Below are 27,974 nucleotides of genomic sequence, written 5' to 3'. Positions count from 1 at the left end.
TGGACGGCACGCGCTGCTCTCCAGCTTCCTCTGCCTGTGTGATCTGAGGCTTGAAAAGACCGTAAAGAAGTTGTTTCTCGCTTTCTCTGCTCTTTTCCATTCAGCCTCCGTTTCCTTGCGTTCCATTCGACATGGACCGGCTGCACTCGTCCATGCGCAAGCGCCTGTATAGCCACGGGGACGCGGCGGAGGAGGAGGGCGAGCAGGACGCGCGCAGGAAGAGCGTGAGGATGAAGCAGCTGTTGCCCTCCGCCTCCCCGACTGGGAGCAGCGGAGAGAGAGAGAGAGCAGGAGGTGAACGCGGAGGTGGTGGAGGAGGTGGAGGTGGTGGTGGAGGAGGCGAGGTGGAGACGGACGTGGGCAGCAGAGCGTTCAGCAGGGCCAACGGAGACTGCCGGAGGTTCAGGGGCAGCAGCAGCACACCAGAGGGAGATGCGGCCGAGCAGAGGCGCCTAATAGCTGAGGAGGAGGCCAGCCCTGAGGAGGAGGACGAGGAGGAGCAGGAGGTGGAGAGGAGGGAGAGAGAGAGGAGGAAGAGAGAGAGGGACGATGAGGAGGTGGTGGTGGAGGAGAGGGAGAGGGAGAGGACACCCAGCCTGGTGAAGTTGGAGAGTGGCGAGCAGATGGATGAGGAGAGACTGTACCAGGCCGGCTTCATGCACAGGCAACTGGGTGCCATGCTTCAGCCCGGGGTCAACAAGTTCTCCCTGCGCATGTTCGGCAGCGAGAAGGCCGTGGAGAGGGAGCAGGAGAGGGTCAAATCGGCCGGCTTCTGGATCATCCACCCCTACAGTGACTTCAGGTCATTCTCTGTCTTTTTCTGTGAGCCAGTAGGCTGAGCTGAGCAGGGGCCACTCTGTTGGCAGTACATCTTCCACTCAGGTCTAAGGGCTTTTACTGTGCTGGATCAGCTAATTTAAAAATATAGTCCAAAACACACTTTCTATTCTGTTCGATGGGTATATGATATACTAAACCAGCTAATCAAAAGTCTATAGGCCTAAAGACTACCATTCAGATCAATGTGGGTTTTTATTTAAAAATATAGGTATCCACATCTTCCATTCAGTTCTAGGTTGCTTTTACTGCACAGATAAGCTTATTTAAAACATAAGCCTAAACACAATTTCCATTCTCTTCTATGGAGGTCTGCTATATAAAATCAGCTTATTAAACAGCGTAGGCCTAAAGACATCTACCATTCAGTTTTAGGGGCTTTAAAAGTACAGATATGCTATTTTAAAAATATAGTTCTCCACATCTTCCTTTCAGTTTTAATGGGCTTTACTGTAGAAATAAGCTAATTCAAAATATAGATCTAAACACACTTTCCATTCTATTCTAGGGGGTTTGCTATATAAAATCAGCTAATTAAACCATTGGACTAAATACATCTTCCATTCAGTTCTAAGCAGCTTTTATTGTACAGAGAAGCTAATTTAAAAATATAGGCCTAAACACACCTTCCATTCTTTTCTATGGGGGTTTGCTATATAAAGTCGGCTAATTAAAAAACATAGGCCTGAACACTTCTACCATTCAGTTCTAAGAGGCTTTTACTGTACAGATAAGCTAATTCAAAATATAGGCCCAAACTCACCTTCCATTATGTCATATGAAGGTTTGCTATATAAAGTCGGCTAATAAAAAATATAGGCCAAAACATTCTTCCATTCAATTCTAAGGGCCTTTTATTATACAAATAAGCTAATTTACAGATATAGGCATAAACACACCTTCCATTCTGTTCTATGAAGTTTTGCTATATTACGTCAGCTAATTAAAAAGACACATAAATACACATCTACCATTCAGTTATATGGGGTTTTGCTGTATAAATCAATTTATTAAAAAAACATAGGCCTAAAGACATCTACCATTCAAATCTGTTTTAACTAGTTTAATAAAACATAGACCTAAACACACTTGCAATTCTGTTCTATGACGATTTGCTGTTTAGATTTAATTAAAAAGCATAGGCTTAAACATCTACCGTTCAGTAATTAGTTCGGTTTAATTTAGCTAATTAAAACACTAAACGCTTCTTCCATCAGGCTTTGTTGTATAAATCAGCTCATTTAAAAGTATGAGCTTAAACACATCTTCCTTTCAGTCCTAAGGGATTTTTGCTTTATAAATTAGCTTATTAAAAACTTGGGCATTAACACATCTTCCATTCAGTTTTATAAAGTTTTGCCGTATTAACTTATTAAAAATATAGGCCTAAGGACATCTGTGCACTCCTAAAAGTTTTACAGTATCACCTGTACACAATACAAAAGTCTACAAAATGGATTTGACATCTGATGTCTTTTGTGTTGTTTTTTCCTTATTTTATCTTGTTCTTTGTCTTTATCTTATAAATAAGATTATTCATTTGTTGGGATGCTTTATCGATCATTCGAAATTCGATCATTCATTTCTTCTAACCCTTTAGAACCTGAATACATAATGTGTGTGTATATATATATATATATATATATAGAAGGAGCTTTGAAAATCTTCTAAATGATCTATTGACAGTAGAGTGGCTATTATGGGACAAGGAAGGTAGCTTGGTGAGAAAAGGCACTTTGAATAAGCCCAGCACTACCAGGTATCAATCAGCCTCAATTGCAGCAGAGATCAAGGAAGTCTCTTGTTTCTTCCATTCACACTCATGTGTTATTATTCTCTATTGCTTCAAACAGACTAGCAGGCTAGCAGTGCTTCTCATGGGTTATGGAGCCTGGAAATGGGGTAATCAAAATGGGTTAACATAACCACGGGCATTATTAGGAGCCAACATCAGAGGAGATTATAACAACACAATTTATTTAATGGATCTCTCCTGGTGTGGACAAGGAGAGAGGGATAGAAGGGGCAATAGTAACAGCGGGGTGATTGAAATGGACCACATGGCCTTGGCACGGTTATGATGGAGGGCCTAAAATAGGCCAAACAACTTCTGATGCTGTTATTAATGCACTGTTTATGGGTGATCGCTTCATTGTTTGTTTGGATATCACTTTAAGCACACGATTCGGGATTATGCTGACGGTAACAGTGGAGTTTCATTTACGCTGCGCTAATAAACTGTGTGTAATTGATGCACCAATATTGAGAGAACATCAGCTATTTTTCTGCCATGTAATTTTCGCTCTTAATGCTGTGTGTAATAGGGACTTTTCTTCCAAACTGTTGTGTTTAGAACTTGATGAACAAGAAAAGAAATTACTACTCAGATAGTTAGTGCAGACAAATGCACATCGAGTAGGGATGCATCAATCCAACTTTTTCCACTTCCAGTATTGATTACAATATCTGATCTCAGAATATAGGTCAATATTTAGTTCAGATACCCATGCTCTGTTAGGGCGCTTATGTTTTGTGGTAGCAGAATAAATAAATGTAAAAAAATGATAGAAGACAAGGTATCACAGAGAAGACTATATAAAACAGTAAAAACAGTCTGTTACTATTTTACAATTACCATAAGTGATAAACCATATTGAATGCGGATCGGTCACATCTGACTGATATCTGATTAAAAAAAAACATTTAATGAGGTTAGTATCAGTTCTGATACCAAACCAGTGTATCAGGTCAGTGTAGAAATGGATATTATGGCAAAAGTATAATATCATGATACACAAAATTTCTACATAATTCAATGGTTGAGATGTAAACAAAGTCATTCAGTGGTTTGATGTTAAGTGGATCATTGTAGAGAAACTTGCTGACAAATTTCTTTACAGTGGTGGTGATAGGAATCAGGGGTCTCAGTGTCTACAACACCACTGTAGCCATTTTATGTACTATCCAAAATGACCACTGAACCTACACGTGTCTTCTGAGTTTTATATGTAATGTTGATGATGGTAAATTAGTGGCAAAATCTAAAAAAATAACTCTGGGTACTGTTTTCCCCTACAACACCCCGCATGTACCTCTCCACTATGAATGGATGTTAAAAATAAGTTTTGAGCAAAAACTTTACCTCAGAACTATCGTAAAACAATGTCTCAGGCATCAGGCACTGCATTCATGACCATTTCATGTAACTTTTTTGTGGGGGAGCTTTTAGAGACATAAAACTCTTCAGACGTCTGGTTCCTATCACCAACACTGTGAACAGTTCTGACTCTGTAAGTTTCTCTAGAACTGAGCCTTTCACATCAAACCACCCTGAATTGCTTTGTTTACATCTTAACCATTTAACTATGCAGAATTTTTGGAAAATCAGTTGAATTCCCCTTTAAAGACATTTTCACAGTACATGATATGTATCACAGTAGTCCCACATTTAAAACCTGCATCAAAAACTCTGGGTTTAATGTTTTTATTCAGCATCTCATATACTGTGCTGCACTAAATCCAATTAAACAGGACTAATTATGCTGTCCTTATAATGAGACATGCAGCTGGGCAGAGTTCTGCAAGAACTGACAGTATATGCTCAGAAAAGCTACTGTTTATTACGACAACAATAAAATATCCTCATATTGCATTTCTAAAATTGAGATGCCTGTCCTTTTCAGGTTTAGAATTTAGTTGGTAGAGTTGCCCTGCATTTTCACTGATTTACATTTCCTGTCCCCATTCTCTGTCTTTCTCATGCTCTCTGACCTTTCCCTCTCCACCACGTTGAGCAGGATAGATGCGCTTTTGCAGAGACCTCCATTTACTGATTTCATTACCTGTAGCAGGCATAGAGTGTTGGCAGGGCAAAGAGGCTGCAGTATGTGCCACATAAATTTAGGCTGCATGTACAGGCTGTTTGATTCCAGCTGCGCACTAAACATCTGGGTGACAGAGATGACGACTGGTGCTGGCAACCAGAGATGACACACTTTCCTGAGAGAGCTCATCAGAAGTGCTGGAATGGGGATTGGCAAAGACAATTAGGACCCATAAAATGCTCAGCAGTAACAAATAGAGATGGAGAATGAGAGTGCATTTTTGGCAGATGAACAATAGAAAGCTGATTATCGCAAAGGCTTTAGTTTGCCTGAGCTGTGTTCATGTTCTAGAGTTTATACCAGTTTTGTTTTTTCTCTTTTTCAGGCAGCCTTATTTGACATTCTTAATGCAGATGTCCGGCTGTAAGACTGTACAATTGTGAGAGATTACATCACTATGTGTGGTAGCAGCAGAATGCCGTTGTTTGGCCCATACTACTATTATTTTGTTAATTGAATCCTTCCTGAAAACTTTACAACAGCAGGGGATCTTCTCCAGTGGGCTATATTTTAGGGTTGCATCTTTAGTTTTACATTGTCGCTGCTATATCAAAATCATGTAAGTTTGTTTTTTCGAGTTTTAATGTTGTGCACCAGAGCAGTTGCCTTTTAGGTTGAGTTAAAGGTTTTCATAGTGAATGGATGATAGAAATGGTCCAAAATTAATTGAAATGAAATCTTGATACTTTAACTTGCATTGAAGTCAAGCATTAAACTTACAGTGAAGTTAAGAAGATTTTTTTTCTTCTTATAAAAAGTTACCCTTTCAGAAATACAAGGTTTTGTTATGACAGTGACTATGAGTATGAATCAAAAATCACAATTTATGCAGTTTGAAAAATCATTAGCATATCGATAAAGTGCAGTGTGCCTACTTACAACAGGGTCCTGGACAATAAAAAAATTTTGTGACCACAGATATTGAGATAAAATGTCCAATAAACAATCATTTTTTATATTCCTTTGCACTGATACAGAGGAAAATATAAAATTATATATATTCCAGTCAGCAAAGTAGTAGTCACTCAAAGTAGTAGTGCAGTCGTGAGTCGTTGTAGTGCAAGGTGCGGAGCTCTCTGATACTTTGTCTGTCTGTTAATTACCTCTTTTTTTTATCAATCTTTGTCAAAAGTTTTTTATGTTACTATATGATATCCATAAGCAAAACTGATTGAAGATTCTCAGACGTGAATGCTTTTTTTCACATCAGAGGTGTTCCTTCATTACAGTTAGGGCTGAAAGATTAATCCTTTTTATATTGATTTTTAATAATACCCTACATTATCCACAACGCTGCCTTAATAAATTAAAAATAGGGGAAATTACTCAATGACACAGAGCTCATGAGCCGTCTGTAGATGAGTTAGACCAATGAGAAGCAATCAAGCATTCCTGTACTGTGTTAACAATGTATCCACGTCTAACTGGCAGTCTGGCATTCCAGCCTCAATCCAGAAAAAATGGATATGCTGGTGTTCTAGGACAAAAAAGAGGTCAGGATATTAGATATGGATAATAAAAATAATCACAATTTAAAATGCAGAAACATTATTAGAAAAAAATCACAATTTGATATTTTCTCCAAATTGTTTAGCCCCAGTTACAGTATGAAACAGACTTCTACATATCAGTGTTTTATTAGCAGGATTTTTGCCGATACCAATGAATCTGTAGGACCTCAATATTGGCCAATATTATCAGCCAACCATTATCTAGGTTGGACCATAATACAGAGAATAGAAATGTCTTAATCGCTGCCAATCAGAGTGACCAAATTCACAACAACAATGGCACTGAAAACAGCTACAGTGATTTTATGTAGCCATTTATTAACTGGATTGTTAGAAGAAAGCTTTTGTGTGGAAGCAGTAGAGCACAACAGGGAGTATGTCATGCCTACGATTTGGTCATAGTGCTGAAGATCATCACAGCTGTCATGTTGTTTGCAATAACACATGACCTCGAGTGTTTTTCAGTTTTGCAAAGTAAAGAAAATAATTAAGCAAAGAAGCCCTGAAAACTGTTTTAAATATCATTGTTTTCCAAAAGAAAACATGTATCTCCAAATTTGTAACTTTACAAGAGAATGTAAGTTAACTTATTTTAATGCAGGTTTGTGTTAAATTTCATTCCAAGTAATTTGGAGCATTTCTATTGGTCCATTATTCATGAAATTTGACAGCATGTATAGGACAGTTTGAACTGAACGTGTATAGGACTATATTTGAACTGTGTTCAAATGAAGTTGGAAAAAGTGGAGTTTTTGTTGTTGTTTTGTTTATTATTTTTTTAGACAAGCAACAATATGATTTCAATACTGACAATTTCTTCTAATAAAATGCAGTTCTTCTAGAGGACAACAAAGACAACCAAAGTTATCGGTAACAACAGGTTCAAAATTTGACCTACTAATGTCACACTCTTCTTCCAGATCTGACCAAAAGACTGCAAATTAAAAATGATCTTTTCTAATACATCAATTTAAAGTGTGGTTAATGGTTAGCAGCAGCTTACAGTAAAGCTATCATTGTTATTACATATAGTAATCAGTGGTCAGTGGAATCATACAGATTAATGCAAAACAGTAAAAACAACAAAAAAACACAGATAAGGTTTTTGCATGACAGTGAAGATATACTCCAGTTTGGATAGTTGGAGCAGTTCAGTAAGTCTTCTGGATGTCACTGAATTCAAGACTAGTATGACTGCTAAAAAGAGACATTTACGTACTCCGACAGCACTATTCATGTACTTTATGAGGACCTGAGTGCAGGTAGTAGACTTACGTTTCTACGGTTGTGTTAAATTTCTCTATATATTTTCAAATCAGCAGAATCAGCAGTGTTTTAACATTTATTTGATTGAGTTTTATGTGACTGTAAAGGTCAGGCACTGAAATTCATTCTAATGTCAATTGTAGTTGACAGACGTGGTGACAGGTTTGCATAGTTTTCATAGTGAGATGTGGTGATGCTGCTGAAGTCCTCAGATTACTGACAGTATATCACTTTGCAGAAGGTTTACATGCTGTAATGTGATTGGATATTTTTGATCATTCCTTTTATAGTGACTGCAGAGTATAGAGTAACGAGATATGTGACACTTTCCATAAGCTCATAGCTGTAGTAACTTCATTCTCCTGCGGGTTTTCTCATGACATGATGTAGTGCTTCTCATAAAGAAATGGTTGTACCTCCTTTGTCAAGTTTATAGCTTGTATTGAAAAGCTGGGATGTGTGGTGTTAACAGTAGACTGCTGTATATGGTAACTGTCGGTGTAGTATTGTCTATATAAGCATAATGAAGAGATTTTTAGATAGTTATATGATGCAGACCACAGATGGTCTCATGGAGCTCTATGCACAAAAAGACATATCAAAACAAAAGAGATAAAAAGTCAAATAAAAACATGCAGCTATGGTCAAACAACTATATTTACACATATAAATACGCAGTTAAAAAAGACAAACTATTCAAAAGAAAATTGGTGTGATTGACTGTGATTAGATTATACTGAATATATTATAACTGAATGCATGAAGTATAATTCTCTTTGATCCCCATATGGTCATACAGAAACATAGATTTCTCTTTAGGTTACAGGTTTGAGGACTGAATGATATTGTTCATAAAGCGCTGGCTTGAAAAAGAGAGTTTCATTGTCTGTCCACCTGTTTGCACAAAGCAGAATGTTTGGTCATGCTTACTAAAAATGACATATTAATGTGCAATTTTTCCGGTAAAACGTTTCTGCACAATTACTGTTTCACTTGTTCTCTTTCTACGGACTGTTCTGACCACTGTAGCATCTGCCAGAGGGCAAATGTCAATGGCAAATCCTTTATAATCTGAAAACTGAGAATAAGCTGACAGCTTTACTGACACTTTGTATAGATGGTTTGTTCTTGGGTAATCTCCTCCAAAGCTCAATTCAAGCAGTGCTGGAAAGAACGCAGCTCTGGCAGAGCCAAATGGTCGAAAAAGTGGTGTGGTATTATTTAATGGAGCACAGAGAGCATGCATTAGCATTAGTACTTTAGAGTATTTAAAGTATGGTAAATAACAGTTGGTTGTCCTGATGGATGCATATGTGAAGATTGCCCGCACCAGCTGAACATTACTGTTAACTAATATTTCCAGTGTGATTACAGTTTTGTAGATCCCTGTGGAGGAAAAGCAGATTTGACCAGATATTTTTGAACGTTCACTCTTTGCACTAGCCTTTTCTTGCAAATAGCAGGTGCCTGTAGAATGTTTCAGGGGTTGCGTGCGTGGTGTCATTTTTATTAAGCATTTATCCGAGTTAAACCTCTAATAGGATTTTTACATTTTTGATTGGGATGGATTGATAATCCCCACCGGATTGTTTCAAAATGCTGCGCATTGCTTTCTCTCACTGCAATCCATACTGGTCTATAGAGCATATCTAACCCTGCGTGTGATCGATGCCTGCTTAATTACAGCAGAGCGCTGGACTAGAATTTACTATTCACACATATGAGTCGAAAAGAAAACCGGCGGGTGCTCTCAAGATAGAAGTGAGCAAGGGTAATTAAGGACTTCAACACTGTGTACATACCAAAATGAATTTGCACTCCACTCTTTTTCTAAGCTATGTTATGGTTACCTTCTAACTACTAAGGGTGCATTAGAGGCCACTGAGCAAAAGGGAGGGAAATAGAGACATGAAATGTCAAAGTATCAGGATGTTTATCACTTTGTGTGACTCATGAGCTGAGGAAACCAAAGAGCTTAAAATCTTGGAGGCCTGTCAAGGCCAGTGAGGTAATTAATGCTGGGGAACAGCAATTACACTGTCTTTCTTGTAAATGTTTCACCCAGCAGCAGATCTTTTAATGATGAAACGGCAGGCTTGCCTGAGGTCTCCTGGTCGGCTTAAATGTCTTTAATTTACATATGCCCTGTACATTCAGTTACTGAGGGGAGAATTTAGTGCAAACGATAGCGGAATAATGACAAGGCCAAGCTGCCAACTTCCATCTTCAGGCAGTGTCTGGTCTCCTAGAGCGGTTTAGAGACCGGTTAATGCTCAGCATTTTTAAACATGATTGTAATATTTTAATCATTACTTTCTCACCTACTTTTCTCCTTTTGGGCCAGTTATATGTAAGTAATGAGCTTCCAAAATCACTTTAAAACTCCCATATCCTACATTTGTCTTGTGTTTTATTCTTCCTCTGGGGTCTACTTATGACATTTGAGTGGGTTTATGTTCCAAAAAAAATCATAATTCATTTTTACATGACGATTTTAATCCTGCCTTTATGTCTTTGAATTAAACAGTCTTCTGTTGTTACTGTGCAGCCTTTTATACGGATGTATGTAAATGACGTCTGTTCTGATTGGCTGATCTGTATTGTGCGTTGTTTAAAAACCGTGAATGTGCGGGGCTAAACTGCTGTAGGCAGATGTAAATGCATTCATTTCCATAATATCACAAAAACACTTGAGTTGAAAATGGGCTGTATTTGCAGCTTAGCTTCAATTAGTAGTGGACGATATACAGATTGAAATTCTTTTTAAGGATATTAGTTTTGTCATTACCATTATACCAGTATGCAAATCAAGTTAAATGCAGATAACACAACATACAACCAGTACTAAACACGCTGATTTCCTCACCTCTCGTGTAGTAAGTTGCAGCCTGAGGTAAGTTAGTCCAGTTTATTGTCAAAGGAGCAGACATCAGACTGTAACGAGATGATGAGTTGACGGAGAGGAAAGAGAGTGGAAGTAAAAAGCCAGTCTCTTGGGGTTAGCTGTTAGCCATTAGCCTAGCATGGAGACTAGCTGGCTTTCTGTGTACGCTGCCTGTGGCGCCCCTCGCTCAGCCAGCTGCTTCAGGCAATGTCGCAGTCTCAGGATACAAACCGGAGGGCTTGTAATATTTACTAAATTCCAACAGCATCTGATGCTTGTAGATTAAAGCTCGAGTCTAAGAGACAGAGACAAATGACTTCCGAACGCAAAACAACGTTCAGGACTGTTTCTGCTGGCCTCAGAGAAGCTTCTGTGGGCTTTTCATACACTCACCTGTATCTCATTAGAAAGCAATATTAACGTCTGTCTATATATTGCTAATTTCTGTTTTTACTTTTTCACCCAATAAAAATATTTTATATTTACTTCAGTTGTTAAATATGGTTCTTATTAAAGGACAAGGGACATCCAGAATAATACGCCATTGTTAACCCTCCTGTTATATTCAAATACACTAATATCTTTATCCATGGGGTCAATTTGACTGCAGCAATTTAAGCCTTCAGGAAATGATTATTATTAAAATTGCTACTCAAGGTTATGTGTCAACAAGTACTTAGTTTATTGGGAAAATAAAATTGCTAATCATTTATTTAGAGATGTTAAACATTGAATGGGGTCAAACTGACTTCAAAAATAATCAGAGCATTAATCTACCAAAAAGGTTTACTTAAGCATCCATAATGGTTATATTTGAAAAAGAAATACATAATATCATGATATATACCAAAAAACATTAGACAGTAAACTATATGGGGAGCGTTTGATGTGCTTTGTATCTTTAAGAATGTTTACATACTACATCAAACTCTTTTATTTCAAAAAAGCAAAGAAATTTCAGATCTCCATGACTTGGATCCTTTAAGATGGTTTATAAAACAATAGTATATGAAAGAAAACACCAATTAACATTTTCTGTCTGGCAATGTGGGTCGTTTTGTCCCAGTGGAGTTCTAAACCTGCTCCCTTAAAGCATCGCCTTATTTTGATGCATTTTCACAGTTGCTGTCTTTGTCTTGTCCAGGTTCTACTGGGACCTGATAATGCTGCTCTTGATGGTGGGAAATCTGATCATCATCCCAGTGGGCATCACCTTCTTCAAGGACGAGCACACTCCAGCCTGGATCGTCTTTAACGTGGTCTCTGACACCTTCTTCCTAGTGGACCTGGTCCTGAACTTCCGGACTGGTATTGTGAAGGAGGACAGTACAGAGATTATTCTGGACCCTCAGCTGATAAAGGTGAGGTACCTGCGGAGCTGGTTTGCTGTGGACTTCATCTCCTCCATCCCTGTGGATTATATCTTCCTTATTGTTGAGACACGGATCGACTCAGACTTCTACAAGACGGCCAGAGCTCTGAGGATCGTCCGCTTTACCAAAATCCTCAGTCTGCTCAGACTGCTGCGACTGTCCCGCCTCATCAGATACATACATCAGTGGGAAGAGGTAGGTACTGCTACTACCTGCTAACGCAAGTTTGAATACTGCTAGAACAAACTCAACCTTTTATTATAATAATGACGCTAACAAGAAAGAAGAAAATTTAGTGGATCCAATCCAAGAGTCTTGGTTCCTCACAATGTGTTTTTCTTTGCCACTGTAAGTCTGTGCCTGGTTAAATAAAACAAGTTTAGTTATTTCCTGAAGGGTTAGATTTCCTTCACGTACACTCTCAGAAAAAAAGGTATGAAATGGTCACTGGGGCAGTACCCCTTTTGTCACTGGGGTGGTACCCTCAGGGTACATCTCAGTACCTTTAGTCAGGGAACATACCTGTACCATAATCCATTGTATTACTTGTAAAACTTATTTAAGGTACACAATCAGACCTTAAAACCACTGTTGTACCTTTGAGGAACATTTACATTGTTTGTACCTTGATGAACAAAAAATGTACCCGCACAGAACCTTTATTTCTGACAGTGTAGGGAATTGAAATGAAAATGTTGCATAAATTATCTTAAATGTTTTCATTAGGTTATACTGCAGATTTCTCTGATCATTGTCACTGTTAAATACATAGTTTGATTGCTGGTGTGGAGATGGCTTGTTTTCAGGCTATGTTTTTATGTGCTAATTATTGCAGTTAAGCAATATTAACAAAAAAGACTAAAGAACTTATAATTTGTGCAATGTTTTCTCTTCACTTGTTTCATTTACAATGCGAACATCATCATCATCCGATCATACTTTGAAAAATCCGACTGAAGGCACTTGTATAGTTTATTTTAAGAGTTTACTAGCCTCTGTCGGCAGGCCCCCTAGTGGCCATTTGACTGGCAGAAAGAAAGACGACATGGATATTTTTAATGAAATTAAATCAATCAAATTATATCTGTTTTGTCTATAATCTGTAGGTTCTCAGTGTGTGAAACATTATGACTGTGTTGAGCTACTAGTGAGCAATGAAGGGTGAAATTGCAGATTTTTCATATCAAACAATCATGTACAACTGCCATAACAAAAAATAGCATTTAAACACAATTAAAGCACTGTCATAAGTGTTGACTTGTTTGCTCAGCTATGAAAACAAAAACCCAGTTTGCTCCCAGTTTTGTAAATCATAGAGATTTCCATCATACAAATATATTCCACCAGTGTTACTGAAGAGAAAAAAATGCAGACAGAAAATGTCTTTTCTGGCTATTGTGAAAAAGGGTTAAAGCAAGTGCACGCTTAAGGTATGTGACAAGCTTACTGAAAAATTAAGAAAATGTGTTAGACAGAACTTAAGGTCTTTTAATGCAAATATATGCTCCTTTATACAACAAGGCCTTGGACACAGGCATTTGTAAAGCTGCTTCATGACAATGACTGTTGTTTAATGTGCTACATAAACAGAGCTGAATTGGGAAAAAAGTGAATCTCTTAAGTACAGTTAAGGCTTTGAAAAAAAAAAACTAAGCTCTTAACACAGCTTTTAACAAAAGCTTTACAAAACCAAGCCTCACTTTTCCAGCCCCCATCCCTGGCTTTGACCATTGTTAAACGCCTGCACTTTGACATTTTAATTGTCCAGATCAATCAGGCTCATCAGCCCAAAAGCTCATGAAGTAAAGGAAATCTATGCGAGGGAGAGAGGGCGATACATCACTGTCTGCGTGGATTGTATTAAACGCCACGTATCTAGCCGATCTTTTTTCCTGTGTCACTGATCTCCTACGGACCATTAGTAACATTAGCAGAACAGATATACAGTACATTATGTAACACGTCACATCCACGAGCATTCTCTAGCCTAAACCAGCTTAAGAGCGGCGTGGCCCAGAACAGAGCTTGGATTAAGCCTTAAATGTGACCCGCAGCATACTGCGGTTCTGTCGTCACAATCGCAATCTCTATCCCATTCTTCCGTTCCCTTAGATTTTCCACATGACCTACGACCTGGCCAGCGCTATGGTGCGTATAGTCAACTTGATTGGCATGATGCTGTTGCTGTGCCACTGGGACGGCTGCCTGCAGTTCCTCGTGCCCATGCTGCAGGATTTTCCTTCCGACTGCTGGGTTTCTAAAAACAAAATGGTGGTAAGTAGCAGCCGTGGACCCTCATCAGATTATATTATCACTGTGCTGCACTGACACTTACACTTTAGGATAAAAATGTCTTGTTTTTCCAAAATCTGATGTTTCACTACTCCTAGTTCACTGGTTTCAGGTTATAAAGAGTTTAGTCATTAGCTCTTGTTTCAAATCAGGCGTTTTGGAACATCAGGCTAAACAAACTCTCAAACCTGGTACCACATACATGTTAAACTCACATTTCTAAAATAAAGCACTGTGCAAAGACAGAGACAGAGACCCCCTTATGTGTTTAATTTCTGATCAAAATGTCATTAGGTATGAATATTTATTATTTTTCTGCATCAGGAAAAAGCAGAAAAACCAGAAAATTATATGGAACAGCTAAATATATAGTTTTCAGTATTTAGTGTGTCCACTCTTAGCGGTATTTTTTGACAACTTTAAAGTTCAGTTTTAGAAGTTGGTTGCATTTTCTGCTTTTCACAATCCAAATAATCCCAAACACTTTTAGAGATGTTAAGGTCTCGACTCTGGGGTGGTCAGTCCACTGTTCTGAGAACACTAGCAGCATATTTGTTTTCTTCTTTTTTGTTTATTTCCTTTTCTCTGTTACGTCTTCTTAACAGCTGCGCATCCTTTCGGACTCATAGTGTTGAGTTTTCTTCTCACAGTGGAAGGATGGACAGAAACACCTGTGGATTTTTTCAGATCTGTAGTAAGAGTGGAGCTTGATTTTCTCCTCTCTCACAAAGATGAAAGCTTTCTGTTTATCTAATGGTGGCGGTTTTGGTGGTCTACCAGGTCTTGCTCGGTTGTTAGGAGTCCCATTTTCTTTTAATCCTTTTTTTTTCAAACTTCAGTTTTTTCATTTATTTTCCTCTGACTTTCCACTTCCTTATGCAAGTGGATTATCTAATATCTAATCTCCTCAGCAATATCTCCAGAAAAATGAATAACTTAATGGCTTAAGTTATTTGATGGTACTTAACGGCTGTTTTGACTGGAAATTCTATGGCTTTTGCCCAGTTCTGTGTGAATTCCAGTATTGTCACTGTCATAAGAAAACCTTGTGTAACAGTATAAAAGAAAAAAAAATGTCTGATAATATAACTTTAAAATGGTTTGCTTCTCAGAAAAGTTTTTGGTACATTTGTTTTGAAATGTGTAGACAAGGTAAAGGGCAGCTGGCATTCCCAAAATGGGGTTACCTGAAGCTCCCCCTCTCTCCTATTTTACTTACTACAGATGTCCACATCTACTGTATGTGCTCCCTATGATGTTTTTGCATCCCACCATCTCTTCATCTCCTCCCTGTCTTTCACTCACATCTCTTAGTCCTGTCTCTGTTCATCAGAGGGGGTCTAGAGGGGTCCACCATTAAGCAGAAGCCAGCAAAGAACTTCAAGCCAAGTTCTCAGTGTCCTCTCATTTCCTACAGTCCCACAATCTCTTCTTATTCTAGAACCAGGTTGAGGACGTGGTCTGAACTAACAAATGTGTAACAAAAGAGATGTGAGGTTTTCTTATGACAGCAACAATGTGTTAAATACAACCTCTAGTTTTGATTTCCGAAATGCTTGAAAACAGTCCTAAAGCAAAATCTTACATTTCCTTCCCTTTCTTTCTGGAGATCATCCGTCCCAAAATCACTTGAAGCACATGTAATGCCTCCTTCTGCTGTCAGTGAAGACATGATATTTCACTTTCTTACTGCCCTTTCTGCTCTTCTAGAGTCCTGTCAGCAAAGAACAAACTCTCTCTCTCTCCCTCTCTCTCTATCTATCTGTTTATCTATCTATGTGTCTCTATCCCTCTCTTTCTTTCTTTCTGTTGTGTTTTCCATGGTATCTATTCCTCATTTATCCTGCATTTGTTTCTGCACTCGCTGTCTTTCACATTTAAAATGGTGCGCATAAATTATTTGTGTTCTTCTTTCATCTGTGCATTTTTCTCTCCTCCCCCTCTCACTCTCTTCTACTCCCCCGCTCTCTCTTGTAACTTTTTCTCTCTCTCTTTCTCTCTCTCTCCTCCTCTGCAGAATGATACGTGGGGTCAGCAGTACTCTTATGCTCTGTTTAAGGCCATGAGCCACATGCTGTGTATTGGCTATGGCATGTACCCACCCGTAGGCATGACGGACGTTTGGCTGACCATCCTCAGCATGATCGTAGGTGCCACCTGCTACGCCATGTTTGTGGGTCATGCCACTGCCCTCATTCAATCACTGGACTCCTCACGAAGGCAATACCAAGAGAAGGTTAGTGAAGGAAACGAGAAGTTTATAATATTCATCTTAAAAGAAAATGCAATCGAACAAAGCAAAAGATATTACAAGCAACAGCTACTGATCATGTGTTTTATAGGGGCTGTTAGGATACACATATTTGAAGGGAAATTTCACAGTTCTTTCAAAATTTCTGCATAATTAAATGGCTGAAATGTAAATAAAGCCATTTAGAGTGGGTTATTGTGAAATACTCTGTTCTAGAGAAATTTATTCAAGCAGAATTGTTCATGGTGATGATGCAAACCCAAACATAGGAACCTGAAGAGTGTGATGCTACTAAAAGCAATGAGAAGCTGAAGTTTCTCTACAATACATTGTTTCACATCAGACCTCTCTGAATGACTGTTTACATCTCAACTTTTGAATTATGCAGAAATTATCAGCAGTTTCCCCTTTTATGTACATTTATACAGGGGTTGGGGCAGTGTGCTCTATGAAAAGAAAGTTAGATTTCGTGCTATAAAATAAAAAATATATATATAAAACATTTCTGATGTGACAGAAACTGAAATGCTTTCCACTGTTCTTTTATGTTCTTTTACTCCATGATATTCCTAAAAGAGACAACTACAAAAGTAAGACAAAAACTCCCATTTATCATTTGAAACCATTTACACTCACATTCACATTTATTTGTGAGAATGACTTGTTTGTGTTACTTGTGTTGATTTTCACCAGACATCTTGTTTTGGCAATTGTACAAAAAATAAAGCAAAATTAAAGCTGGCAATTCTTTTTTACTATCGAAAATGATCTTGGTGCAAAAGCCACAATGCATACTGTATCGTGAAATTTGCGACACAATACTTGTCATAAAAGTCAAAGTTGTCTAATTGCTCACAGGCAGAAATATAATATAAAACAATATGTGTAGCAAACAGCTAAAATCTAAAGTTATGTTGGTTCCTATAGTCACATTTGTTTGATGACCTCCATGGTGATCAATGCGCAGTGTTTTGTCTTCCATGCCCAGTACACTTGGAGTGTTAATTGAACTGTTGCCATTTTTAATGAGAAGGCGACACAAGAGCTTTGACCTCTGCTGTGTCAAAAGACTCGAGTCAATTCAGCCCTGCTGCAGTTGCTATGGCAACGTGCATTGTTGATACAGGACGGTTTTATTGATGGAGCTGCAGCGGTTTCCTTGTGGATTCTTCAGCTCGCCTGATGTGCTGTCCTCTAAGCACGCTTCGTGAAGTATCGTGGCACAATATCGTGTGACACTGGCTTCTTTTTCTTTACGTTTCGTTTCCTGCAGAAGGAGAAGGATGTTCTTGTTCTTGTTCTGAGACGGTGCTCGCACACCGATGACTTTGATTCTGGTGTCAGAATGCAGAATTCACTCTTCTCCAGCACTGAAGGCTCAAGGGAAAGGAAGAGAGAGGCAGAGAGTGAGAGAGAGCTGCAGGGGTTAGTGAGGCTTCAACAGTGGCCTAATGCTTAGCAAAGTTAGTCATTTATTTCATTACCTGCTGTAGCCAGGCTTTTTCACACTTTGATTGGATATCCTTCTTTGATGGCAATGCGATTACCAGTAACCTGCTGACAACAGCATTATTCATTTCCTGAAAAGGACAAATTCCAATGACACTCATATTTTTTTCCTCTTTTTTCTGACACCATGACTCATGCTTAGCCTACTTTATCCTGACAGTTTTGTATGTGGCTCCACTCCCCCCCACTCTCTGCTCTCCGCAGTGGAGCCCAACTGTATTGTCTGACATTATTTCCTGTTGTCTGGAGTCATCCCTGCCGGCTTTGTCTCCTGTCCTTGAATATGATAATGGCGGGCCCATTTGGAGAATCGGCGGTGGTACATGTGGGCAGGCGGCAGGGCTGCATACAGCGCTGCTGAAACAGTCACAGCTGATATGGCAGGAGCATTAGCATGTGGTGAAGGGCACGGTGGAGCCAGGCTGCAGTCGACAGTCAGGACAGGAGTTCAGAGGAGGGAGGGAACTGAGGGGGGGTAGGGTCGGAGGGGGTTGCTTATTATGAGAGGGAGAGAAGGGACAGGAAAGAGAGAATAGGGAAAAAGGTGTTTGTTCTGTGTGGGAAGTTTGTAAGTTAGAGAGAGAGAGAAACGGCGCAGAGAGAAGGGCAGAGTGAGGAGGAGGAGGTACGGAGGAGGGCTGAACGTTTCAGGGCTGCAAACGCTCTGCCTTACACAGAGACATGAATAAAATAACAAAAGAGACAGCAAGAGGAGAGAGTGGGTGAAACAAACCCTATCAATACTATATGCCCTTCCTAGAAGTCAAAGAGGCAGAGAGAGAGAGAGAGAGAGAGAGAGAGAGACTGGGTCGCTGATTTCAGGAGCAATATGGGAAAGCCACATAAACATGTCTCTCACTTCCTACACGCCTCAATCTGTTTTGGTATTAGAGCATTAGTCAATGTTGATTTATTAGTAAACAGTGTAGCTGTGGAACTCGCACCTTCTGTGCAGTTTAAGATTCTGTTTTGCCTATTCAGATGTCGTCTCACGACTAGTATTTTCTTTGGCCTACAGTACAAACAGGTGGAGCAGTACATGTCCTTCCACAAGCTTCCTGCAGACATGCGCCAAAGGATCCATGACTACTACGAGCACCGTTACCAGGGCAAGATGTTTGATGAGGAGAGCATTCTTGGGGAGCTGAATGAGCCACTCAGAGAGGTGAGGTCTTCACACATTACACACTGTACATATGTGGCCTCAGAAGTATTGCATCAGTGTATTGTGAGGCATCGATCTGAAAGTGGTAATTCATCTGCTTCACTTTTGTATTTATTCATTCGGTAAATGATCATGAGGATTTTTAAATGAATTATTCCCCCATTTTGTTGTCAAAAAATAAATAAAAATAAAAATGTATTTTAAGCTTGGACAGTAATGTACAATAACATTTATCATCTGCAGAATTATTGTGATAAACAAGGTCAGCCTGATCCAAATTCAGTTATGAAATACCACATGTGAGCATCACAGAGCCTTACTCTATGGCTTGCATTTTCCCTGATGGTAATGTGATTACTATACATTTACCAATTAGGTGAGCTTCTAATACTACTAGTAATTTAGAATGATAACTATATTCTGCATAACATCCAGTGTTTCTCTGGGTTCATTTGGTTGAAAACCAAAATATTGCCAAACTGATGCATTGACACACTTCTTCTGGACAAATCTGTCCATTTTACTCTCAACCTGAGAGCGGATCTCATGTACCAGAGTTGTTCAATAATATCGGTTTTCAGCCCATAGTGTATTGTTTTTATTGTCTTTATTCCACTACTGTGCATATTCAGAGAATTAAAAAAGCTATGAATCATACCAAAATAATGTAATAGATTCAGATCGTGGTGTTTCATGGTGCTTTGAATCTTTTCCTAGGCAAATTGTGAGGCCCAAGATTTAAACCTTTAGTCCTCAGTGATGCTAGCAGTCTACTCAAAATGTATGTCTTTCTGCTTTTTCCTTCCTCTTAAAGGAGATCATCAGTTTTAACTGTCGAAAGCTGGTGGCCACCATGCCCCTGTTCGCCAATGCGGATCCCAACTTTGTGACCTCCATGCTAACCAAGTTACGCTTTGAGGTCTTCCAGCCGGGAGACTACATCATTCGAGAAGGCACTGTGGGCAAGAAGATGTATTTCATCCAGCATGGGGTGCTAACAGTTCTGACCAAGGGCAGCAAAGAAACAAAGATTTCAGATGGATCTTACTTTGGAGGTCAGTAGCTACTGCAGTTAGAGCTCAGCTGTGATTGAAAGTTCATAAGGGACTGGGGCTCAAATCCTTTAACCTATGACCCTGAAGATTAGGTGCATTAGGCTGTGGCTTTAAAGGAGAGGCTTCCAGCGTTTTACTTAAATGCGTAAGCTCACATATAAACAACAATTAGTTCAGACCAGACAGTCTGATTGGTTGAAAAGCACTCTACACATGTTGTTATATCTGATAACTGCACTTTTTTACTACCATATTTGCAGAGGTGGGCGACATGGCAAAAAAGTAATATTGCAATACTTTAAGATTTTACGATGCACAATATGTCACAGTATTTATTGTTTCTGACGTCTAATCAGTTGTAACAGATAAAGTAGGACCCTATTTGAAAAATGCAGCAAAAACTATGAAAACAGTGATTTGCATTTCACTAGTAACATACTGAGCTGTACTAAATCCAATTAAACAGGACTAATCATGCTTTCTTTGTAATCAAACATGCAGTCGGTGAAGTGTTTTTAAGTACTGATGATAACCGCAAAATACTCAGAAAAGCATATTGTGACATATTGTGATGTATTTAATCATGATAACGATAAATAGTGTTTTGTTGCCCAACATTACATACTTGTATCACTTGATTTTTGGTTGCCAAGTAACAACAGTGGTCACTTTACTGCAAGGCCTGTTCCTACCTGGTCCGTCTCCAGTGAGCTGATCTCAAGAGTACAGTGAGATGTGTAACTGTTTACACCTGGAATTTCCATCACTCTTGAATGCATCACCAGTGGTCATTACGACTGCTTTTTTGGGCAGAAGTCATGGCCAGTATTAAAAACATTCATTTGAAGTAATATAATTTAAAATAATGCAATGTGTTGTCACAAATGATCACAAACTACATAATAGTTTACAGTTCTGCCATCACAAATAACAGCAGTGCTTTTTCACAAAAACTGTATTTCATTCCACTGAGCACTGGTTGCTAAGTAACAACTCTCTTTATGCTGTAGCTAACCGTAACATTTTTTACTTTTTTTCTCAAAAACAGAAAATGGATACATTAGATAACATTTCTAAGATAATATTTGACCCACACTCTGTTTGATCAGACTCTGGAAAAGAGTGCAGGACTACATGAAATTCCAAATCTGTCGCTGCCCCTAAACAAGCTTTTTGCTCGGCAGCTGTGGCAGTGGAACAATTAATGTGAATTAGCTAGAAATAAAGTGACTAATCAGCAAAAGGGGTGGGTTTGTGAGATGCTCTACAGACCGTCTGGAGCAAAACAACATTCACGTTAATCTGGCAAATTGAACTGAGCTGAACCTGAAATTGCACTGGTTTTATGGCTCTATCTGTACAGAAAAAGGCTGATACTGTTTTTGCTGGAAATAATTACCAATAATAAAGCACATTTGATTGAATGTGCAGGGCTTCTTTTCAGTACTTTTTACTTTATTTTGTAGAACTGTTGTATAAAAGCAATAAAACACACCACATCTTGTGTTATCACAGCTGTGATGATGTGTGGTGCTCACCTTCTGCTTGTGCCTGCAACCAAATCACAGCCGTGATGTTATTTACTATAACATGCTCCATTTTGTATTCTACTGTGTAATTCCATCACTGGTGACCAAATCGCAGTCGTTCTAAGCATGTCACAAAAGTGATTTCACAATAACCACTGGAATAAGCAGGTCACAGAAGTGAAACTAACAAACAACAACAAAGGACAACAATTACAGAGTACTCAACAGGAGCACTGACAATGTGATGACTCACTGTGTTGAAGAAGTTGTTGGCCTACACCTTGTCTACAGCAGTTTAAGCCCACTAGATCTGAAGTGGATGAAGTCATGTGTCATCTTTTCAATTCACTCCAATAGACATACACCTGGGTATTAGCATCAAACACATCAAAACCCAGCTAGTCACAAAGAGAAGTCTGAACTGCAGGCTCACTTAATGATGCATTCCAGTCAAATACTGTAGGATCCAACATATTATGCATTATGTATAACGTTTTGAGCAGAGCTGTTCTTTAAGTGAGCTAGGTGGTTTTTAGCTGCAGTGTTGTAATGAGCTTAAGTGCGCAGGCCGGTACTGTGGTGTTCCAGCAGTGTTATCGGCTAGTCCTTGGGGGGGAGCAGAGGCAGCGAACGAGCGCATTTTAAGAGCCTTGGGAAATTCCTCACCCAACATCAGTTAGCCATTCATGAAATTAATTTTCCTGAACTGTCGATCAGTGGGACTTGCAACGACGGCTCAGTGGGAGCCTTACGATTCAAATAATAGATGAAGAGAGAAGAGAAAGGAAAATAATGAATTGCTGATAATGGATAGCTGATGTGGAGACTTGTTATCAGGCTGTTCATTGCAGCTTTTCGTCACAGCTCAGACTTATGATTATTTTAAACTGAGCTAAAATGTCTGCAAAGGTTTTAGCGTACGTGTGGAAAAGCATCAGTTATTTTAAATGTCAGCCGTTGAATGGATTTTAAAGCAGCCGTGCTTGGCAGTAAAAATGACAATTCGGAGGCCTTGCAGATGGTGAAGGTAGCAGATACAGAAACCTGCTCTATTTCAAGGGGATGATGTTCATACAAATATTTCCTGGCAAATCGTAGCCCACCTGCTCTGAAAACGTACCGTAGGCTCATTTTTAGCATTCTGTGCCGTGTGAAGCTCTGTCACCGTCTCCTCTGTGGTTTCAGGATCACAGCTAAGTAGACCCCGTTATCAGCGAGCTGCAGATTTATTCAAGGAAAAAAAGTCATATTTTGCAAAAACCCCTTCCTTCTGCCCAGACTCATTTGAGGTCATTACATGTTCAACAAGCCGCTCATAATCTCTCTCCCCATAAACCCTGCATGTGTGTGTGTGTATGTATGAGAGACAGAGAGAAAGAGAGAGAGAGAGGGAAAGCAGTCTGGATAGTGGTGTAGTTCAGAGCTCACTCAGGCTTTAACACTATCTCTCTTTTACCTCTCTCTGTCCCTCTCTTCTGTGTCTCTATATCTCTGTCTCCTCTCTCCTTCTCTCCTGTGTCTCTGCATCTCTATCTTCTCTCTCTTTTTCTCGCTCTCTTGTATCTATCCCTCTTCTCTCTCTCAGCTTCTCTTTCTCTTTTTTCTCTATCTCTTCCCCTTGCTCCTCCCCTCTCTCTCTGTCTTTCTCTCTTTGTCTCTCTATCTGTTTCTCTCTTTCTTCTCTTTCTCACTCACTGTTTCTCTCATCTCTTTCTCTTCCATCTTGCTCTCATTGACTCCCTCTCCCTCCCTCCCTTCCCCTCTTTCTTTCCCCCTCTGTCTCTCTGTGTACACTCCTCTCCCTCTTTCTCTGTCTATCTTTGTCTATCCTCTTTACTCTCTCTTCTTCCCTCTTCCCTCTTCTCTATTCATCTTCCTCTCTCTCTCTCCCCTCCTACCTTTTTTGTTTATCCCCTCTCTCTGCCTCTCTCCTTCTCTCCCTCTCTCCCTCTCTCCCTCTCTCGTTTTCCCTCTTTATCTCTCTCTGTTTCTCTCTTCATGTACCCCCTTTTCTGTTTCTCCCCCACCTCTCTCTCTCTCTCTCTCTCTCTCTCTCTCTCTCTCTCTCGCTGTCTCTCTCTCTCTCTCTCTCTCACTGTGTCTCCGTCTCTCTGTCCCTCCTCCCTCCCTCCATGTATGTGATAGCGGGTGTGTGGAGTGGTTCTTGGCTGCTTGTTGTTTATGACTCTGGCCGTGACGGATGGAGAGAGAGAGTAATCCCTTAGGCCATGTCTGCTGTCCTATCTTATCCAAACATCCGCACTCCATCTTGCTCCAGGGCCCTGAAGGCCCACAGGCACCTTATTTATTGCCCTACTGTATTTTTATTCATAAACATACAGCTTGTACCAATCAGCAACATCAATCACAGACCTGTGGCTCTGACCACCGCAAGCTTTTCATTTCAAGAAACGCCTCATTTTCCTAACATGCATGTGCGCGCTGCAGTTGCACGGCTGCAGGCCTTTGTCTTTTGGACGAGCACCGCAGATGGTGAAGAAGTCACCCGCTGCACCCTTTGGAAAGAAAGGTTAACTGAGGACCCCAATTACAGTGTTGAAGCTGACGGGTGTTGTGCAGCTGAGGCTTCCCTCCACGCTCCCTCCCACGCCACCATTTAGAAGTCCTCCTCAACTTTACTCTGTGATTTTTTGGAGCTTTACTCTGTGATTTCTTCTGTAACCTGCCTTAGCGGATCATACTTTAGTAACTCTAAGCTTTGAAAATGACATTTTAGTGCTCCGGTTATGGATTTACTAAAAAAAAGGAAGGAAAAAAAGGGAAAAAAGCCACTTCTATGAGTTTGCTTTTTGGCCTTTCAGTGAACACATTTGGACACTCTCAATCACTCTGCTGCTCACTGAATCAAGCACTGAATTATTATTGTGTGTCCTCATGTCACATGGTCCTGCTGATGTTCATATGTTTAATATCCTGTGCAGAGATCTGTTTGCTGACCCGGGGCAGGAGGACAGCCAGCGTGAGGGCAGAGACGTACTGCCGTTTGTACTCCCTGTCTGTGGACCACTTTAACGAAGTGCTGGAAGAGTACCCCATGATGCGGCGCGCCTTTGAGACCGTAGCTCTCGATCGACTTGACCGCATTGGTGAGAGCTGTCATTAATAGAAAATGCCATTTGGAGCACATAAAAACAGAAACAGTGATTAGAGATAAGAATTGCCTTTCTTTTCACCCCAGTTTTATCCAAGACCAGGGTTTTATTAGGATGTGCCTTCAGAATCATACAACTCAATAGTGCCTCCATTTTCAAGTGCACTGTTCTCTTGTGATCAGCTGAAATATATTAATGCACCATCTCGTAGCAGATGGCAAACATCAGTTAACTGAAGAGCATGAGCAAACATGTTTGTGCTTTTGTGTTTTAATCTTCCTGTTGTAGTCATGAAACTGCCAAGATGGAATCTCAAGGTAGCATCATGTGGAAGACTTTTTTCAAGCTGCTATAAAGATTATGTCAGACGTCTCTGTTGAAATTTCAGCAAATGTCAAGGCCGAGGAGCAGCAGCAATATTTTTAGTTTTTTAGTAATGTCAACACACTTTGAAATAAATTTCTCACTCTGCTCCACTAGGCTTTTCAGCAGTACATTTTGTTGATATTCAGTTGAAGCAGACCATGGACCAAGTTAGAAAATATATGAATATTATATGTTCTCAGTGTAATGTACAATATATATTGTAGCTGATTAAAATAGCATATTATTTTATGTAGTTAATTGTGATTAATTGCATTTGTCTTATTTGCTCAAATTTGGCCCTTTCCGTTACAAAGCAGTGCATTTTTTATAGCTTCAGTCGTATGTAAACACTCCATGTTTTGTTGATTTTGTAAGTGAATATAAATTAACACATACTCTAAAGAGAACACATTTAAATATGGCATTTTCTGCACATTCCAGTGCATAATTTCTAATTATTTGCTTTTGTTTATCATATTGGGAAAAAATAAAACATAAATTCCAATAGGGCTCCATGCACCTGTGGTGCTTGGACCCCTAAAAACCAAACAAACATGAGCAGCTGGGCTTCAGCCTGGCCTACTATGAAAGTTTTGAAGGGACAAACTAGGAAAATGTATTAATGGCATTCAAACATTTGTGTCATTAATAATGCATTAACTTTGAGAGCCATAATATAATATAATGTAATTTTTGCTGTTTTATCCTTACAGGAAAAAGAAACTCTGTTCTTCAGCACAAAGTGCAGCGGGATCTCAACTCAGGTGTGCTGAACTACCAGGAGAACGAGATCATCCAGCAGATCGTGCAGCATGACAGAGACATGGCTCACTGTGCCCACCTAATGCAGACTCCACCTCCAGCTCCACATATACCTCCTTCCTCACACACCCCAGTCATCTGGGCTCCTCTCATCCAGGCTCCTCTCCAAGCTGCTGCTGCCACCACCTCAGTGGCCATCGCCCTTACTCGCCACCCACATCTGCCCCACACCCTCTTCCGACCTCCTGTGCCCTTGCTAAGTTCACTCAAAGACCCACCAGGTCATCTGAAAAGGTTCCCCATGCCAACTATGGCTTCAGGTGCTTCCACAATGGGTGGCACATCTTCTGGAGCTAGTTCTCAGCTTGGCTCTGGTGTGGAAACCCCTATTCTGGATTCTCTCAGAGCCAAAAGTTCTGCAGCACCTCTTCCACCTTCTGCTTCCAGCTCCCTGCCGTCTTCTACCACAACCACAATCACCACCACCACATCCAGCATCAGTGATGCCTCCATCTTATCCCACAGGCCCCTAACCGCTTGTGTTTCTAGAGACTCTAGTGTGTCTCAGCTCCACACCCAACCTCAGTTTCCACCAGCTTCCTTCTCCAACATCACTGCTCCACTGCCTGGCTTCTTCCAGCAGGGGGCAATAGGTGGAGAAGCAGCTCACTTTGGCATTCCCCCTGCTTCTACCCTCACCCCTTTGATAGCCCACTCCATTAGTCCTATATTGACCCAACTGCAGTCCACTCAGCCTAATCCTCTTCAAATCAAACGCAGTCAGGAGTTAAGCAAGCCAGTCAGGACAGCCACTCCATCGCCATCTACCGGCTCTCCACTTTGCTCAAAGAATCTTTTAGAGCAGTCTTCCCCAAAACCCCAGACTCAGGACCCTCAGAGCAGTCTCCAGCCTGATTATCTCCCTCAGCTGTCCCATGAACCATCTGCCCTGGCTTCACTCGCCCAGTACAGGTCTGGAAGTGCCTCCCCGTGTAGTACCCCACCAGCCTGGAGCCCATTATCCCAGAGTCCACTGGTGCAAAGGAAGAGGACGCCCCTTCATAGCAACCCCTCCAGCACCTCCGGATCTCAAAGCTCTCTCCTGTCCCCTCAGACCCTCTGTCCACCACCCTCCCAGTCGCGAGAGAGGGGTGGGTCACTGGTTGATCTCCCCTCTCAGGACGTCAGCACCATCTCCATTTCACTCCCTTCTCCACGACCTCTTGAGAGACCCAAACTGGTAAGACAAGTCTCCCATGTCCCAGATCAGTCCCATCTTGTTTCAGCGTCAGTTTTCTCCAAGACCCCCTCGCCTACCCCTGTTACCAAACCTTACAGTTCAATACCAGGCCATGTGGCCCTATCTAGACAGACTTCAAAAGCGTCTATAGTTCTTCAGACTGGTTCTTCTAGTGGCTCACCAGGCCCTGGGTCTAGAGACAGATCCAGTCCAGGGACGCCAAGCTTACACCCCAAACTCCCATCAAACTTATGAAACCAGACTGTACCCTTGTCTACTGTACAGACTGCGTTTATTTTTATCATCTAGTGATATCTATGGACAAAAAATAACTTTTATGGCTGAGAAGAGGATCTTTGTCTACCTGCATTTATAACCGTGCAATGACTACTTTTCAACTCATAATGCCAAATGAAGGAATAGATATTTGGCTGATGATTGAACGAGCGTGCATGAGAGTGACTGATTGTACAAGTATACAAATTGACTGTGTCTTCCAAGTTCTTTTAGCAATTTTTGCAATACTAATGTCTGGCAGTGAGATTATGTAGGGATATGCAACAAATAGCAGTTTCCAAAAAAAAGAGGAAATCATTACAGTAATAACAAAATTATGGGTGTTATTGTACCAATAAAAAATGCCCCTTTCAAAGGAGGGAAATATGCTGGGGAAAGATGCAAATATACTCCTTGCTATTCATCATGACATCTATTGTTGTAAAAGAACATGTAGTACAGATCTCACTTATCAGGTTGCACACAAATACATACAATTGCACACACCCGACCCTCATCATCTTAATGATCAGACACAGACTGATTATTCTACTAGACCTTGCCCCCAACCATACTTCCTTGTTGACCAAGGCGCACTGCTCAGTATCTATGGCCTTTCCTTTTTTTAACAAAACTGCCTTAGAGCCTGAAAGACCAGGGA

General features: G+C 40.2%; 1 protein-coding gene across 1 annotated transcript; it reads left to right on the top strand.

Annotated features, from left to right (window-relative positions):
• Positions 1-131: 131 nt before the first annotated feature.
• hcn4l (hyperpolarization activated cyclic nucleotide-gated potassium channel 4l) lies at positions 132-27,393 on the top strand. The gene is made up of 8 exons (XM_036575469.1): positions 132-802; positions 11,527-11,950; positions 13,868-14,029; positions 16,065-16,283; positions 18,826-18,972; positions 19,787-20,027; positions 24,499-24,663; positions 25,749-27,393. The coding sequence occupies exons 1-8, from the start codon at positions 132-134 to the stop codon at positions 27,290-27,292; spliced, it is 3,573 nt and encodes a 1,190-aa protein (XP_036431362.1). The 3' UTR covers positions 27,293-27,393.
• Positions 27,394-27,974: the final 581 nt, after the last annotated feature.

This window comes from Colossoma macropomum, unplaced genomic scaffold, assembly GCF_904425465.1.
Source record: "Colossoma macropomum unplaced genomic scaffold, Colossoma_macropomum, whole genome shotgun sequence".
NCBI lineage: Eukaryota > Metazoa > Chordata > Actinopteri > Characiformes > Serrasalmidae > Colossoma > Colossoma macropomum.
This window is presented reverse-complemented; position numbering and strand designations above follow the sequence as displayed.

Excerpts from the sequence above, each read along its gene's own strand:
- hcn4l (XM_036575469.1), top strand. The coding sequence starts at position 132 with ATGGACCGGCTGCACTCGTCCATGCGCAAGCGCCTGTATAGCCACGGG. Across the intron at positions 16,284-18,825 it reads GAAGGCAATACCAAGAGAAG|TACAAACAGGTGGAGCAGTA; the intron begins GTTAGTGAAGGA and ends TTTGGCCTACAG. Across the intron at positions 24,664-25,748 it reads CGATCGACTTGACCGCATTG|GAAAAAGAAACTCTGTTCTT; the intron begins GTGAGAGCTGTC and ends TTATCCTTACAG.